This window comes from Leucopleurus acutus (assembly GCF_964270905.1).
Source record: "Leucopleurus acutus genome assembly, chromosome: 1".
Taxonomy (NCBI): domain Eukaryota; kingdom Metazoa; phylum Chordata; class Mammalia; order Artiodactyla; family Delphinidae; genus Leucopleurus; species Leucopleurus acutus.
Window position 1 is genome coordinate 159,648,667 of NC_139142.1, and position 17,259 is coordinate 159,665,925.

The window sequence follows — 17,259 nt, forward strand, 5'->3', positions numbered from 1 at the left end:
TGGCCCGGGAGGCTGCGGACTGGTCCCTGCCTCCCCCTCCGAGAGGTTCCCTCTCTCTGCCAAGCCGTGGGCTAGGCGGGCAGGTGGGTGGGAGGCGCAGCCCCAGCCCCTCCCTGCTGGTTTTTAGATGGTCCCTATGTTGGAAGTAAAAAGTGAAGCACTTTATTTTGGTTGTGTTTGATCACGTTCTGCTTGGAAGTGGGGGCCCCTCACTGTGTCCCGTGTCTGCGACCTGTGTGGAGTGTCACCGCGTGTACATACTGTAAATTATTTATTAATGGCTAAATGCAAGTAAAGTTTGGGATTTTTGTTTTGTTACTTTCTTTTGGACTACGTGTTGGAGTTTGTTATCTGAACGGACTTTGGTTCCTTTTGGGGTGGAGGGTTGACTTTGGTGGTGGCTGCCCCCTTACAGTGTATCTACCAGGGAAAGGGGAGCGGGCAGCGCGCGCACGCTTGTGTGTGTGTGTGTGTGTGTGAGCTGAGTGTTGTGAGTGCCTGCAGAAGGAGAAGCAATTAAACAACCAAAGCCCCCTGCTTCTCTAAAATTACTTTTTCTCCTTGTGATGAGCTGCCTTTGGGGCTTGAGGGGTCCAGGTTCCCTTGCAAAGCTGGAACCGTCTTGGAGACAGATGGTCACGTGGAGGGAGGGACATGAAGGGCCTTCTGGGGCGAGGTTGGGTGGGCTGGCCTGAGATCCAGGAGGAGTCCATCAGTCTAGGACCCCAGATCTGGAACTGTGGCTGCCTCCCTCCCCAAAGGTCCCCCTCCTTGCCTGCAGCCCAGGGAAAGGGTGGTGGCACTGCAGAGGGTCCATCAGTGTGCACAGGACTGAAGCTTGCTTCAGGTCTTCACATTTCATCTTTTAAAGTTATCCAGGGTTTCCCTGGTGGCACAGTGGTTGAGAGTCTGCCTGCCGATGCAGGGGACACGGGTTTGTGCCCTGGTCTGGGAAGATCCCACATGCCGCGGAGCGGCTGGGCCCGTGAGCCATGGCCGCTGAGCCTGCGCGTCCGGAGCCTGTGCTCCGCAACGGGAGAGGCCACGACAGTGAGAGGCCCATGTACCGCAAAAAATTAAAAAAAAAATAATAATGAATAATAACAAAAAAATAATAAAAATAAAGTTATCCAGTGAGTCAGGAACAAATGCATGCCCGTTTTACAGATGGGAAAAGAGAGACTCGGGGAGATGGACTGACTGGCCTAGGGTTCCTTAGCAAGGGCAGGGCCAACATGTACACCTAGGCCTGTTTTGCCCCCAAAGTCCCTGCTGTTCATACTAAACGCCAGGCAGCAGAATAGCAGCCCAGTTAAGCCAGGCCACGTCCCAGCTTCTCCACTTTCCTAGCTCTGTGACCTTGGGCGAGTCAACCTCTCTGAGCCTGCATCCCCTCCTTTGTAAAGTGGGGAGTGTCCATCCCATAAGGTTGTTTGAAGATTCAGTGAGTTAATTCCTGTGAAGTACTAAGGACAGGGCCTGGCACACAGTGAGTGTCCAGTGTTGGTGTCACTAGTATCCCAAAGCAAGAGGGGTTGAGTAAGACGGTGGGTGAAAGGACAGGGGAGAGGGCCACGTGGACCCTGGAAGCTCGGCGGGGAGGTGAACCGAGAAAACCAGAGAGTGAGCATGTACACCAATCCCAAGCCGAGGAGGAAGATAAAAATAGGAAGGGAGAACTTTCTAGAGCCCTGTTCTTAAGCAGGCTCCCAGAGAGAACACAGGAGTCCGGGCCTTGGGAGGAAGAACCATCCTGGAAGGGACGAAACAAGGCTGGGACATCCCCACGCATCTTACCCAGTCACCCAAATTGATAGTCCTCTCAGCCTCCCTAGAAAGTGGGATGAAATGAATACTCATGCAGGGGGTGGGGAACCAACGAGGGCTGTTGGCACTTGGCCAGCGCAGAAGAACAGATTATTGAGAAGCCAGGGCCAGGGCACACGGGAGAGAAAAAAAGAAATCTCGTTCACCATCAGATGAAAAAGCTGCGGCACTGGCCAGAAAAGAGTCTTGGTTTGGAATCTGTTCAGGACCCTAAACTTAACCAGCTGGAATTCTTTTCCAAGTACCATGCTACTAGTTGCCCTCAGTGAACATGGAAATTTGCATTTCATCATGAATATGGAACACAGAGTCGTGCGCTAAACGATTCCCAAGAAGCAGCTTCATCTTACTCCGCAGGCTGGGTTTGGAGCAGGGACGCTTCTGTGCCAGCTCAGCCGAGGCCAGTCAGCCTGGAGGTAAACGCATTAGCAGATGGAGCTGCGGGCCCCTCTCCGCGCTCCACCACCCCCGCTTACCGAGAACCCATTTGAGCCAGGCCAGAATGGGGCTCATCAGAGCAATGCCGGCGCGCAGGGTGGAGCCGGAGGTTGCACGGACTGGGGCCGGGGGGTGGGGGCACCTGGTCTCAGACGGCAGGCTGACTTGGCATCCAAACTGGCTCTGCCCGTCGCTGTGTGGTCTCCCTTGGATATTTTGAACCTTGGATTCCTTCTTTGTAAAATGGAATTAGGAGTACCTACCTCCCAAGGCCATTACAGAAATCCAATGCGCTAACGCTCATAAAATGCCTTGCACACGGAGCCCTGGCGCCCTGGCAGCATGCAGAGGCCACCAGAAATGGCCATCTCCTCCCTTTGCAACTGCCCGTGTTCCTTGATTCATTGGATAACTCTTTCGTGATTGCGGGTGCTGGGGGGATGCGACAGAGATCTGTACACACTCCCTTCCGTTCTTGTTGGCAAGACGGGTCCCTAACCAAGCAGTTACATCAGCGACTGTCCCATGTGACAGCAACATGAAGGAAAGGTTCATGGGTCAAAGGACCCGAGAGAGATGCACCCTGGATCGGGGGATGGTGGGGAGAAGCTTTCCTCTCCGGTAGGGTCAGCGGGGACCTTGTACTAGTTCACCTGCGTGAATCCGGAGAATGGGCCGTGCAAAGATCTGGGGAGAGCGTTCTCCACAGGGAACGGTGAGTGCAGAGACCCTGGCACAGCAGCAGCCCAGAGGGTGTGGACCGCAGGAAGCCAGGTGCATGGATCAGGGTGCAGGGTGAGGTCACAGGCAGCTGGAGCAGGACAGGCCTTGTTATTCTAGCTGCCATAGGAAGCTGCTAGCAGGCTCTGAGCATGGGGAGACGGTCTGGACTCTGGTTTTAAAGGAATAATTCCAGCAAAGAGCGAGATCACTGCGGGGAAGAAAGGCCGTCAGGGGGTGCGGCACAAAGCCAGCCAGAAGTGGGAGGGCAGTGGCAGAGCCAGAGGTGGCACGAGTGATGGGCTTTGGGGCTCACTGTGAAGGTGGAGCTTTGGGGCACGAGAGGACTTGAGAGCGGACCAAGGTGTTGCCTCCAGGTGTGTGGGCTCAGCACCCGGGGAAGCTGTGGTGTCACTTACCAAGCCCGGGAGGACCACAGGAGGAACAGGTCCGGGACCCCGACATCCAAATCTTACTTTAGGACACGTTAGAAAGCACACGCAGCTGGGTTGTTCTTAATTTTTAAATTTAAATGACAAAACTTCCAAGAAAAACTCCCAAAGGGAAATGTGTTACATTTGAATGAGCCGATTGCAAAGCCGTGGTCGGTAAGAGGACTGGCAGGGGTCTCCCGGCTGTCACTCAGGGGATAAAGACACCTGAAGGCCACGACCCAACAGAATCTTGGGAACCTGGTGGGTTGGGTGGCCCAGGACAGCTGGCTTCACTAAGATTGGGCTTTACGGCAAACACCCAATTACACATGGACCAAAGTTCTGATCCTGATGAGGACAGCAATGCTAAAATTTGAAAAAAAGGAAGTTAAAAGAATAGGAGGGAAGCCTGGGAGGCCCATACTTACTCCCCACAGCTACCAGACGATGTGCTGGAGCCCCTCTGGGCTGGAACAAGTCCGCTTCAAGTGGTGGCCCAGCCACTTGCTGGCCGCGGGACCTGTGGCCTGTTTCCTCATCTGCCGGATGAAGCCGGTGGTCCTGCTGCAGAGGTTCTTGGGAAGACAGACAAAAATGAGAGAGAACACGGAAGGAAGCACCAACGAAACCACAGACCCCAACTGGTGTCAGCCCCTCCCCATCTCCTCCCCCCAGCTCACACCACCTTCACGGACTCCCTCCTCCAGTAAGCCTGCTTGGGGCAGCTCCCCCACCAGGAGGGCCCCTGCACCCGCCCACTCCCCGGCTGACCGATGAGGTCCGGAGAGAGGGCACCTTGAAGGAAGGGCCCACCCTTAGCCTCACTTACCTGTCTCCCACCAGACACTCAGGGTGGGGACCCTGCTTGGTTCACGGTCCTTTACCATGTGCTCATCTCTTGAATATGGCCCAGGAATCACATCTCTTTGGTCTGATTGGCCTTAAAACAATTCAAGAGCTCTTCATCTAGCTCCCACACGGGCTGAAGAAGCTTGGTGTTCTGGCCAGTGGTCAGTGGGAACCCCCGGCAACCAATCAGGAGCCTAAGGACCCCTAATCCCAGGGAGGTGCCCGTTGTCCCTGGGAAATCATCACCTCCTGGATCAGTGGGACCAAAGGCTCTACCACCTGATTCCACAGCTCCCTCTTAGCTACCTTCCCCACCTTTCCAGGCTTTTCAGCACCTTTGACCATTTAATCCTTTCCTGCCTCTGACGTGGGTTTGGTGCAAGAGCCCTGAAGGAGAGGAACAGAAATGAACACGCTCGGAAGGTCCCAGAAGGATGGACTTAATTAAGAAACTGCAACAGGCAGCAGGTGTGCAAGGCATGATGTGCTGGGGGCGAGGGTGTCTCTGGAACTGGGGGACGCAATCCCAGGCAGCCTGGATCCCCGAGGCCGAGGCAGGTGTGTCGCTGGGCATCACTCCATCCTTGCCCAGAGCAGTGCTGGGAAGGCTCACAGATTCTTCCGCATTTGAACTCCTCCTGCCGCTTCATCCCTCCCTCCCGCAGGAAGCAGAGCCCTCCCCAGGCCGGCCCCTTTAGCCAGAGCAAACTGTCTGGCCAAGCAGATCTGCCGGCAGGGAGAACAAAGACATGCTCGGAAAGGTCTGCTGGAAATGGCCTGAGGCCTGGGTCTCAAGTTCACTCCAAGCTCCTTTTGTGCACGAGTCCAGCCACAGTATCCGCCGTCTCCGGGGCTGGGCACTTTATTAACGTGGATGACCTGGCTGGGGCTGAGGGGGACACCCCTGAAAGCAGGCCTCTGAAGGGATTGAGAGGGCTAGAAATGGGTGGAGAGGCCGTCCCCAAAGCACGCCCTCAAGGAGGCAGTGCAAGTGCTTGGTCCATTGGACCAGCCCCACCCTGCCCAAGGCCAAGCCCTCACCTGGGGGCAGGGGGTGTGTGCCTTGGGTTGGGTGGGCCTGGATGACCAGGGATGGGCAGTGGTGTGGGCAGGGGGACACCCGGGCAGAGGGAAGAGCCCAGGCTCCAGGACCAGACCTGGCCCAGGATCCCAGCCCTGTCACCCACCTACTGACTGTGTGACGTAAGGAAATGAGGGAGTGAGGATTTTAAATTCTTCAAACATTCTTCCAAGGAGTTTTGAGAACTTTAAATGAAACAATCAAATAATTTAAATGGAGTAGTCCTGTGTTGGGAGAATCACGTACCTGCCTCATCTTCATGGTTGGGGGTGACGTGTGGTCATTCTCAGCCTCAGCTCTCCCAGCCACGAGGGATGATGACCACGTGTCCTCACGTGGTCTTCCTGCAGACAAAATGCGTACGCCCACACCTGCCCTGAACTTGCAGTTCCTTTGACCATTTTCACAACAGCCCTACCAGGCAGATGCCATCGACCTGGTTTCCAGGTGAACCCCATGCCACCCACCTGCTCCTCCCTTGAGGAGCCCCAAAACAGGGCTGGCATCAAGCCAAGGCTCTGGTCCTGGGGGAAGCAGGGGACCAGACCCCCACCTGGAGTCTGGGCAGGTAGGGGGACCTCAACAGACCCTGAAGAGAAAGAGGATGGGAAAGAAGGTACGCCAGGCCTGAAGCCTGAGAGGCTTGGGGTCGAAGGAGGAGACAGCCCGGGCTGCCTGTGGGGTCTCGGCTGGGTCACCCCAGGCCAGGGGCGGCCATCAGCTTTCCCAGGTTGGGGTCAGCCTTGTTGGCAATTCCAGACATGATCCAGCTGCTGGCGTGGACCCCACTCCCAAATGCATGGGGACTGGAGTCTCCAGCCAGTGCCATGACAGCTACCTGTTCTGGACACCTGCCGTGTGCCAGGCGCCCTGCCAAGTGTTTGATCCAAGGACTGATTTGTCACAGCGGAGCCCCCTTCCCGCCGCCTCCTTCCCGCCGCTCAGGGGACTGGAATCCTGGGCTCCATCAGAGGGGCTTGGTCAGCAGGGCTCCCAGGTGGCCCTCAAGTCAAGGCCGGGGACCTGGACCACCAGGGACCAATGCCCAGGGGAGCCGGGCAGCGCAACTCCAGCATCTGCCTTGGTGAGTTGACACATCCTGCCCTTTGCTAATGGTCAGGGTGGAAGTGGGCGGTGAATCCCTCCAGGAAGTGCCCAGGCCCCTCCCTCTGGGTGCTGACCTTCCCTTCTCTCTCTCTTCGGTCCTTGCACAGACACCAGCTGGTGCTTCCCCTGTGGGTCCGGTCATGGTGTGGGTTTGGGGACACATTCATTTAGTCCACACACATTCACTGAGGCCTGTGCCGTGTCTGGGGCTGTGCTTCGTGTTGAGGACACAGCAGTGCTCCAGGAGATGAGTGTGGCCGCCCTCCCCATATGACTTACAGAGGGTGTAATAGAGTAGGAAGGGGATGAGAATGGCGGCGGGAAATGGCCCTGCGCTGGTCCTCACGTCGCTCACCTTGTTCTCTGGCCTTGAAGCAGCCACACGCTGCCCCTGAGCCTCTCTCTCTAGTCCTGGGTCACAGGGCCGTCGGGAGAATAAGATAATACCAGTCAAAGGCACTTGGGTGACAGTCGGAGAAGCCATTGCACAAGGCAGGGACAAGCTCGGCCTTTAGAGGCAGGAGGAGCCACGTTGGAATCTGAGCTCCACCATTGAGCTGTGTGATCTTGGGCAAGTTACTTCAAGTCTCTGGGCTTCAGGATCCCCACTTGGAAAATGGGGATAAATCCGACCTCATGGCAATTTTTTGAGGACTCAACGAGAAAACACAATAAACAGGCCCAGAGCCTGGCACCCAGTAACCAACCAACCCTCTGTGGGTGGTGGCTTCTGCTCACGGGCCTATCACTCAAGCTGCTTTATTCACTCACACCCAAGGCAAGGCCGTGACCAGCTCGGGGTTCCCAAAGATACATGACATATGGATGCTTTCTAGGGGCCAATATTTCCCCAGGCCCTCCAGGGCTGGAGTTCATTGTGTAATTTATGAGTTTAGGGAGAGAATCTTTGTAATTATAGCTCCTTTCAACTATAAAATCAAGACATTTATTAATTAAGCCCATACAAAACTACAAAACCAATAAAACGCAAAGGGACAGCATTAATTTAAGAAATGCGTGATGTTTTGCAGACCCTAAGTGGGCCCTCTCCGTGCGATGGAGGGGGGCGGAGGTGGGAGCGTCCGGGCCAGGCTCTCCCCAGCTCAGCTGCCTGTCATCTGTCCCCCTGCCTTTCAGTCTTCTGACCCTGGGAAGCTCGTCTGGGGTGTGAGTTCCCTTGTCCCCCCGGGGAAGTAGCACTGATTCCTCGGCTCCAATACACCCCTCCAGTCCCGGCTTCCTTTTTCCCTCCTGCCCTTCCCAATGACCCAGGATTCGCTTCAGTTGATTGAAAAAGATGTCCATCAATATGAAAATATACAAAAATTTCAATTCTTCTAGAAATCTCAAAGGACTACCCTCCCCACCATACATCTGTTGGCCCCAAGTTCAGGAAACACTGAACGAGGACCTAGTTGGGTGACAGTTAGCTAATCTGATTCCCAGCCACACCCACTGTCAGAGCAGAACTCAGGAGGTGAAGGGGGCCGTGAGGCTCCGTGCAGGGGACAGAGTGACGTGACACGGGGCTCAGAGGGCTAGGCAGAGAGGCCCCGGGTGGGGGGTTGGGGACCACAGGAGCCCAGAGCAATGTGGGAAGAGGTGGCCCCAAAAGGAGGCAGGGAGGCCCGCAGAGCCTTAATCTCCAGTCTCTCCAGGGCAGGGAGTGGGCTGGGCCTCGGGACAGACCAGATCACCAGGCCCAGGCCAGGCTGGTCCATGCTGAGGACCAGCAGCCCCGAGGAGTTGGCCACAGCAGTTAAGGCTCCCCCTGCATGGCGCTTAGCACGGCCGGGCACTGCTCCCCCATCAAGTGGGTGACACTTCCCACCCCCACCCCGAGAGGTTAACACCTGGCCCAGGTCACAGCAGTCGGGGTGCAGCCTGATCTGAAGTGAGATGTTCTCTCTGGTACCCATGCTGTCAGCCAGACTGCTATGAGGGCCCTGGATCTCCTCCCCGGGCCTTGGGGCCCTCCTGTGTGAGTCCACTAGGCTCTCCACCCTGCTACTGCCACCGCAGACCTTGCTGCCTCTTTCACCCTCCTGCCTGGTACCGTGAGCTCCAGGCCGGGCCTGGGTACCTCCCTCCGCAGGTGAGGCAGCCGGAGACCAGGAACCCGCATGCCTGCCGCAGCATAGCCACCCTTCCAGGAGCTAGCTGCTGAAATAATACCATCATGGCTAGTAAATTGCCTCTACTTAATATTTGCCCCAGGCTTCTAAAGCCTCATCGTGCTTCCAGTCCGTTCCCTGGAGAGTCTAAAAATCCAGCAAATGAAGGGTTAGTGCCCTGCAGGCCAGGAAGCCTTGGGGAAGTTGTTCTACTGCCCAGAACTGGCTTCTAACTGCTTTAAATGTCCCCCTGGTCCAGGAGGCCTGCCGACTGGGACCTGAGCTCTGGCCCGAGCCCCCAGCATGCTCATCCTCCAGGGAAGGGAGCACCCCGGCCCTCCTCTCCCCGGGTCCCCTCTCTGGGCACCTCACAAGAGAAGGCTTCGAGCCCAGCACCCACAGGGCCCATGCAAAGTCAGGACTCAGAGCTGGAGGTGGAGGAAACCTGGTCCCTGCTGGGAGCCCCACTTTTCCAGGGGGGCATGGCGGCTATGAGAACATGGGGGCAACAGAGTATGCCAGGGGCTCTGATGGCGTCTGTGGGCACCGGGAAGGAACAGAGACGGGACAGGGAGAGCAGGGTCAGAGGAGGCTGCTCAGAGGAAACCAAGCTTGAATTGCATCTTGAGGTTGAACAGGATTCACAGGCACGCGGAGGTGAAGGAGGTGGAGAAAAGGGGGACGGTGGCCTAGAAGCAGACCCTGAGGCTGCAGGGGCAGTTTGGGCTGACTGCAGCCGGGGGCTCAGGGAGACAGAGAAGATGAGTGTGGCCAGCAGGGCAGGTTGTTGCCCATGGCCTCGGACCCAAACCAGTGAGCTTAGAGCTAAGGGGAAGGTCACGGGGGAGCAGCAGAGTGATGCCTGGGCCTTGTGGCTCGGGGCGGACCCTCTTCCTGCCACACGGAGGTGGGAGGGAGGAGATGCTGGAGCTGGGAGGAGCCTGTGTATCCCTGAAGGATGGCTGGAGGTGACCGTGAAGCAGGGCTGCCCTGTCAACCCTGGGGGGCAGAGAGCCCACCCGGCTGCCTGAGGCCCCTCCTGAGGCTGGGTGGTGGCGGTCAGCACGGCCCCCGGGCCTCCTGCTGGTGTAGGCAGGTGAGGCCAGCCTCTCCCTGCAGCCTCTAGCCCTCTCCTGTGTCCCCGCCCCGTCGCACTTCCGGCAGGGACCAGGTGCCTCCAGGTCTCTGGCTCCAGTGTGGGCTCACAACCAAGGAGAACAGCCCCCAGGGGGCAGGGGAGTGACGGCTGAGCCCTCCCAGGGTTGGGTTCAGGTGGTGGCGGAGACAGGCCGTTTGTAGTGGAAATCTGCTGCCCCCTGCAGGAAAGTTCTAGAACCATACTTGCTCAGGGCCCTCCATCGGAGAACGGGAGCTGATCCCAAAACACACAACGCAGACCCCAGCTGGGTGGCAAGAATTGTCTCCCAGGTGCAGTTCCCAGCACCGCAGGATGGCCCAACATCCCCCTTTGATAATATCGACAGGTGCCGAGCCCATCAGGGACCCCTCAGGGACCTCACTCAGGCCACCAGAGCCTGACCAAGGGCTCTCATGCGGACTTTGAGTCGGAGGCTTGGAGAGGCAGCAAGGTCGCCCAAGAACGCCACCTGGTTCAAAGCCAAGTCTGTGCAGCTCACAGACCCACGCCTCCCATTGGTCCTCACACCTTCCCTGGACCCCTGCCCTCTACTCATCTCCTGGCTCTTTTCTCCCTGGTATTTGTCAGACCTTGTGTCCTCTTATTGTTCGCTTGCCTAGGGTTTGCCTCCCCAATCACCCCAGCTAGGAAATCAACTCAAAGAGGGCAGGGCCCCGTCCTTCCTGTGCGTGTCCACACCACCTAGAACAGGGCCCGGCCCACAGGGAGAACCTCTCTCTCATGAATGTCTAGTCCCAGCTGTGTCTCCCCCACCAGACTGGGAGCCTTGTCTCTGTGTTTAGATGGTTCCAGTCCCTGCTGGGCCTTCCTCCTTGGGTTTAATCGCCCAGAGCAGGCTTTGCAGAAGCCCCTTTCCCGGGCTCCCAGGACAGGCAGCTCCAATTATTTGGCCGGCTCCAGGGTGAGGGCTGCTACATCCTAGGTACCCCTGACCTCCCCTCCTCTACCTGCACCCTCCCCAGCTGAGAAGTGATGGATGCTGTCTCCTTCCAGGTGGTCCCCGGGGCTTGCAAACCTCTTCCTTTCCCACAGCTGGAGCTCTCACTTACAAACTACATTAACCCTAGGAGCTGCCTGGTTCGTGTGCAAATGAAGGTGAAAAATCCACCGGCCCTACTGCACACAGGGAAGGACCAAAGTAGACAAGGCACCGACTTCCCTGCCCACCTCCTAGACCATCCTTGCCCCCCAAGGCCAACCCAGTGCAAGGGGTCAGTGGGGACCATGCTTTAGTGATGACAATTCCCTCTTGGATCACGAAAGACGTTAAGAAAAAGACAGCACGTATGAACCCTCTGCGGGGCAGCTCTGGCCTCAGGAAGTGGCTGTCATTCTGCCCATCTTCGAGGTCAGAAGTCTGTAGGTCAGAGACTTGCCCGTGTTCCACATAAAGCCCGGTCACACGGCACAGAACCGACCAGGAAACCCCAAGACTCAGCCCAGGTTAGGACCCCACCACCAGCAGCAGAGGCAGACCCACCAGGGCCCTGCTTTCTACAGGGTAAGAAGCATTTATTCCGATGAGCCATGTCTCTTCCCCACTTCCCAAAGCAGAACAAATGCAGGTTGGGAGGTGACATGAGCCCCGTAGTTTTCCAGTCTCAAAACGTGATGGAAAGGCTGCCTCCAAGACAAACCTGGTCCTGCTCCTTTAAGAGCCACAGGTTGGAACCCAGAGCCACAGATCTGGCAAACTGCGGGGCCTTGTGTTTCAATAAGTGACCTTTCTGTTGGCGCTAATTGAGAAGGACTTGCCTTGATGCCAGATGTGTGAGGCCCTGCCAGGGAGCGGGGAGGGGCCTGGGCCTGCTCCTTCCAGTAAAACGCAGGCGTTTTTTGGCAGCGGTCAGTTTAGAAGCCTGGTTGCTATTGTAAATCATAAGCTGATTATTGCACTTGTTCTTAAAATTTCCCAAAGTTGTTCCAGCTGAGCTGTGAGTTGCAACACGATTGTGAGCTAAGTTTATAGGCAGGAAGACCCCTCAGCTCTTGAGTCTCTGACTCCCACTGCATGCACTAAAACCCCGGCACCACCAGGCGGGCGAGGCTCCCTGCAGCCACGTGTCCTGGGCTGACAGTCACAGGAGTTAAGCCCTCAGCCCTGAGCAGACACACGGGTTTATTTGGTTATTAGCAATTAAGACCTTCACAAAGACTGAAGTTCGGTTTCAGAGTCACCTAAGTATTAGCAAAACCCTTTGGGTCTGGCAAACTTCTCCGCCTCCTATTCAGACGGCTCGCCGGCCACGGCTGTGCCACCCTTCCTCTGTCTGGGGCTCGCAGGAGCTGGACCAGCCCCCGTGCCAAATGCTCAAGTTAACATTTGTGTCAGTGTTTCCATTATAAAGTGCTCTTTTCCCCCCTTCAAGAATATACAGCCCAACCGTAAAATTACCCTCAAGGCTGCAGGCTGGCGGACCCGGTGTTCTGATTTCCTCTTGACGGGGCGGGGGGGGGGGGAGGGGGGGGGCTGCGGGACCCCTGCTGATGGGCACCTGACCGGCACGGGTCTCCCCGGGATCCTCCCCGCCCGGCACGACCAACATGGGAAATTGAAGGCGGCTCTGCTCAGCCACTGGCGACAGCTCCTCATCAAGTGCAGGGACTCGGGCTAAGACGACGGCTGCTGGGCCGGGGGACTGTCAGCCTCAGCTACTCAGAGAAAATCTAGAACGTGTGGTGAAAGGACCTGGACCCAACAACACAACTGGGCCTGGGTAGGGGGAAGAGACGCAACTTTAAAAGGCTCCATTTCGCAAGCTGTCAATCTTGACGACCCAGCAACCAAGGGAAGGGAGACGAGGAGGCATGCACAGTCGCGGGTCACGCCAATGCAATGCAACGTGTTCGCCCAATTCTAAAAATCCTTAGTAACACTTTTTAATATACAAGAATCAAAAGTACAGCAGTTTTACAATGTAGGAAAATTTAATACATACTATATAAACAACATTATTTACATCAGAAATCACTAGGACAGTGGCATTTTTCACAAATATAAATTAATTACTGTTTAGTCAACAGGTTTTAAAAGTCCACAATTTTACAATAAAGAAAAACCATCTGTCCCCAACCGAGTGGGATACAGATGGACTAAAGCAGCCTGGACCCTTGGCCTGGCTCTCCTCGCCCGACACGGCAGCCCTCGGATGAGCCAGAGGAGCGAGCGCTGGCACTGGGCCCCGGGCCACCGCTCCTGCTGACGCACTGGTTTTGGTCTGTAGGATTTCAGTGTCACTGTGTGAATTCATAACTGAATCGTGTTTGCACCGCGCACCCTGATGCGGCTCTCAGACATCAGGCTAGAGTGTCTGAAGCAGGACGTGAGAAGCGTTCCGGGTTCCCATCAAAGAGCGTTAAGGAATGCCTAAAAGGAAGGGGAGCCCGGGGCCAGCGACAGATGGCGGGGACGAGTCTGGAGTTACCGTGTCCTCTGCCAGGACTAGGACATACACGTGAATCCGGGTTTCTGTTCAACTTCCCTCTTCCTCAGGCCCTGCTCTTTCTACCTAATAACTAAATCTTTCAAAGCTAGGCTCCACGGAATACCATCCTCACAGATTCCGGGGGCAGCTTCTCCCATCCACAAGTGAGAGAATTCCTACCTGTGCAAATTTCTGGTTTTGATATAAGCATACAGTATTCATACTGATTTAGGACAATGAGGAAATGCCTTTCTCCCAACCCACCCTTCAAACATACTCCGACACCTAAAATAGATGCTTTTATGGGGATACTGTACTTTTCATAATCAATTCAACACTGACCTGGCTGACACTGCCTTTTGCTACATCATATGGCACTAAAAATCCTGAATGTGAACAAAAGGAAGTTCCTTTTTCCTCATGAGGAGACATCTTTGGGAATAACTCACATCTCCTAACAAGAACTTCTGGGAAAAAAAAAAAAAAAAAACCTTGATGAGCATTGAAATGCAGGCCCTCCAATTCCTCCTCCTGGCCTCCTCTAACTGAAAGGACACGACCCAATTTCCCACAGGGGAAGCCGTGCTGGGGCCCACCCTGCCCACCTCCAGGGCCCGTGGATGGCTCAAGGATCTGCAAGCCAGGCTGCCCGTCCCCTTTGGCCTGAGCAAGACAAACACAGGTAGTGTCAGTACTGTTGGCAAGGAGCCCAACCTGTGGCCAAAGCAGAGGCATGATTTCCTATCCTCCCCCACGGGGCAGTCTCACACGTCCTCACTGGGGTGACGGTGGCCGGGGGCTCCACTGTGGTCCCTTGGGGCTGTGCTCCGGGCACGTGTCGTACAAGCCCAGGGTGAACGACGCCAAGTACCAGGAGGAGAAATAGATCAGGAGGTGGTGGGCCCACTGAGCTCCCCTCACGAGCTGTGCAGACCCAGACTCTCATGTGGACCTCAGCACAGGCGAGCCCAAGGGAAGCAGAGTGTGACGGTCCCCCAAAGCCACCTCTGCTTCACTGTTGAGGCAACAGTAAAGGCATTAATGGTGCTGCCCAGGATACCAGCATGTAAGTGATAATGATTTTATGAAGTCCCCTCGGGTTAGTGCGGGGAGTTCAACCCTGTATACGCCCAATGGAAGGGTTTCCAGCAGCTCTGAGCCTGGACACGTATAGGCACACTGTATGTTCAAGTCAGTTATTCTGTCTCCATCTAGAAAGGCCTTTGGATACTCTAACAATTACTGGCAAGTTATATTTAAAGTGAACAGAACGGAAGGCCCCAGAACCAGTAAAATGAAAGGAGCCTCCTTAACGAATGTAACCAACTTGCCTCCCATCCTGACTCAGTTCAACTCTAGTCTGACTCTCACTATCTACAGCTCAGTTACCCTGTCCTTGGATGTTTCCTGTTTTGGAAAAAAAAAAAAAATGAACTGAGGTTTACACTTAACTTGATTTCATTCTAAAAGATACTGAGTTCAATTCTAATGATCTCCAACTAGCAGTGGAAACGTGTTCACCACAGGCAACTTGTGTCTGTCCACCCACCACATGAGCGGCAGGAGATGTGTGACTCTGCGGAATCTTACCTCTTCAAGCTGGGCGAAGGCAACTCCGACGCAGCTGCGGATGGTGACCAGCTGCCACGCTGGCCCTCCCCAACTTGCCGCACTACCAACCCCCAGGCTGGGAAACCCGTCCGCCCCTCCCCAGCAGCCCGCCCTGGTGCTGCCAGCAACCAGCTCGTCAGCAGGCCTGCTCCCTCAGCCCCCTCCTCGCCAGGCCCAGGACCGTTACCGCTCATCCCAGGAATCGGAATCCACCAGGGATTCCCGTGCCCTGGCCACACACACCCAGCCCTCGCCCCGCCTGCCCTGCATGCAGCCCACTCCCAACCAAACAGGACCCACGCCCACTTCAATGCTGCCCGACTCACAGTCCTCAGAAGTCAGCTGCACAGGCCCTACTTTCCCTGGCACAGGGGGTAAGCGAGGCCCACCTGGGAGACCAAACCTTTGAAATGTACAGTGTGGGAAAACTTAGTGTTGGTGGGGAAGCGGCCGCTGTGGAAGTGTTTCCCCCTCAGTCCCCCACGCCCCCAGCACCACAGGTGTCTCATGATGAGGCCGAGTGTCACTTCTCCCAAGAACACGTTTGAGGGGGGTACCTGCTCCCCTTCAAGTCCTATGATGCGAGACCCCACCCGCTCGCCCCCGCGCCCCGCTCCCCGCTCCCCAACAGCAGCATCTGTCACGTCATGGTGAACCAAACCCCGTGCTGTCCAGCAGGTCCCAGCAGCCTTCGTGCACACGCGCCTTCCCCGACCACGCGCCAAGGTCCAGGGCGCGCCAGCCCTGGTGATAAAACATTCACGACTCTAAGATCCTTTCTTCCTTCACTGGGGAACAGCCCGTGAAGCTGGTAGACAAAACGTCACCTCTTCCTCCTAGCACCCATCAAAGTGGGAGGCCAGGACAAGGCTGGAATGGGATGGGGTGCCCAAGTGCGGGAGTGGTGACCCAAATCAAAGCTGGACCGAGCGAAAGGCCCCCCACTCCCTGAAGTGCTCCTTCAGCGGCGAGCTGACAGCAGCAGCGTGTCCAGAAACGCCATCACTGGTCTAGGTAACTGGCTCCTGTGGATCAGACCAAAAACATCCAGGTGCTTAATGACTCTTGCACTCCCCTTCTTTCCAAGCTGTCCTTTATGTTTTTCTAACATTCCAGTTATAATCTGGGTTGTTTTTCTGTTCTAGTGATCTCTCCAAAGGAGACCGATGATCCAGGGGTGACTTGGAATCGTGAGGAGATTTCTGAGAAGGGGGCGAGCGAGGATCTGAGACTGCGGGGTGCAGCGGGGGAAGGGGCTGTTTATACTCCCCCAATTTGTCTGTGTGGAAAGAGCGGTGATGGTCCGAGGGTCCCTGGCCGTGGTAGCCCATAGGGGGGCGGTGATCAGACATTCGTCGGAAATCCTGCTGGTGGTAATTTTGAGGCCTGAATTCATCGGATCGCCTCCGTTTGGAGTCGTGATGGTGCCTGAAACAGAGATGCAAGGATCAGCTGGAGACCAAAGCCGGATTCCCGCCCCTCCTCCGTCATCCACTGGCTCTTCCTCGTGCACTCATATTTAAGGACGCTTCCAGAAACTCAGATGCAAATACTTACATTACTAGGAATCGAAAAAAACAAAACTAAAGTAGTAACAAAGGGCTATTTTATACTTATTGGCGAAACACAGCCTATGAAATGACATAAGCCTCATCAGGTCTGCAGTGAAACAAGTACACACTTGAATCACTGATGGCTTTGTAAACTCACATTCCCTTCAGGAAAACCGGCAAGATCTACAAACATCCTCATGTTCCTCGACCCAGCCCAGGAGAAAAAGAGCCACAGAAATTATTTTGTAAGTTATTAGTAACAACAAAAATTATAACCTAATATGCAACAATAAGTGCAGGGTTAATTAAATTATTTTAACACGTACTCAATGTGAAGAATATTAAAATTTTTAGTCAGGACCATGGCAAACTGCTTGTTATGCTATTAACAGAGAATCTGTATAAGTCAACAACAAAAAGACAAACAATACAACTCAAAAATGGGCAAAGGAGCTGAATAGACATCTCTCCAAAGGAGATACACAAATGGCTACTAAGCACATGAAAAGCTGTTCAACATCTTTAATGGGCATTAATCACCAGGGAAATGCAAATCAAAACTACCACGAGATACCACATCATACCCATTAGGATGGCTACATTCAAAACACTAAAAATAAATGTTGGTGAAACTGTGGGAACATTGCAATTCTAACACATAGCTGGTTGGAATGTAAAATAGGTCAGCTGCAGTAGAAAACATTTTGGTGGTTCCTTAAAAGTTAAACATAGGACTGCCACTGACTAACAATTCCAATCCTAGGTATATACCCCAAAAGCACTGAAAACAGATATTCAAACAAACACTTATATACCATGTTCACAGTAGCACTATTCACAAGAGCCAGAAGGTGGAAAAACTCTAATGCCTATCAATGGATGAATGGATAAACAAAATTTAGCATGTACATACACTGGAACATTATTCACCCATGAAAAGA

At 54.9% G+C, this 17,259-nt stretch overlaps 1 protein-coding gene across 4 annotated transcripts in view; it reads right to left on the reverse strand.

The window, feature by feature from the left end:
- Nucleotides 1-15,415: 15,415 nt before the first annotated feature.
- CHD2 (chromodomain helicase DNA binding protein 2) overlaps nucleotides 15,416-17,259 on the reverse strand; it is a 127,009-nt gene continuing 125,165 nt past the window's right edge. For all 4 annotated transcript variants that reach the window (XM_082835304.1, XM_082835305.1, XM_082835303.1 and 1 more), the window contains one exon: nucleotides 15,416-16,193. In XM_082835304.1, the coding sequence (XP_082691430.1) occupies nucleotides 15,860-16,193 (334 nt within the window). In that variant the 3' untranslated portion in view covers nucleotides 15,416-15,859. The remainder of the gene's footprint in view (nucleotides 16,194-17,259) is intronic.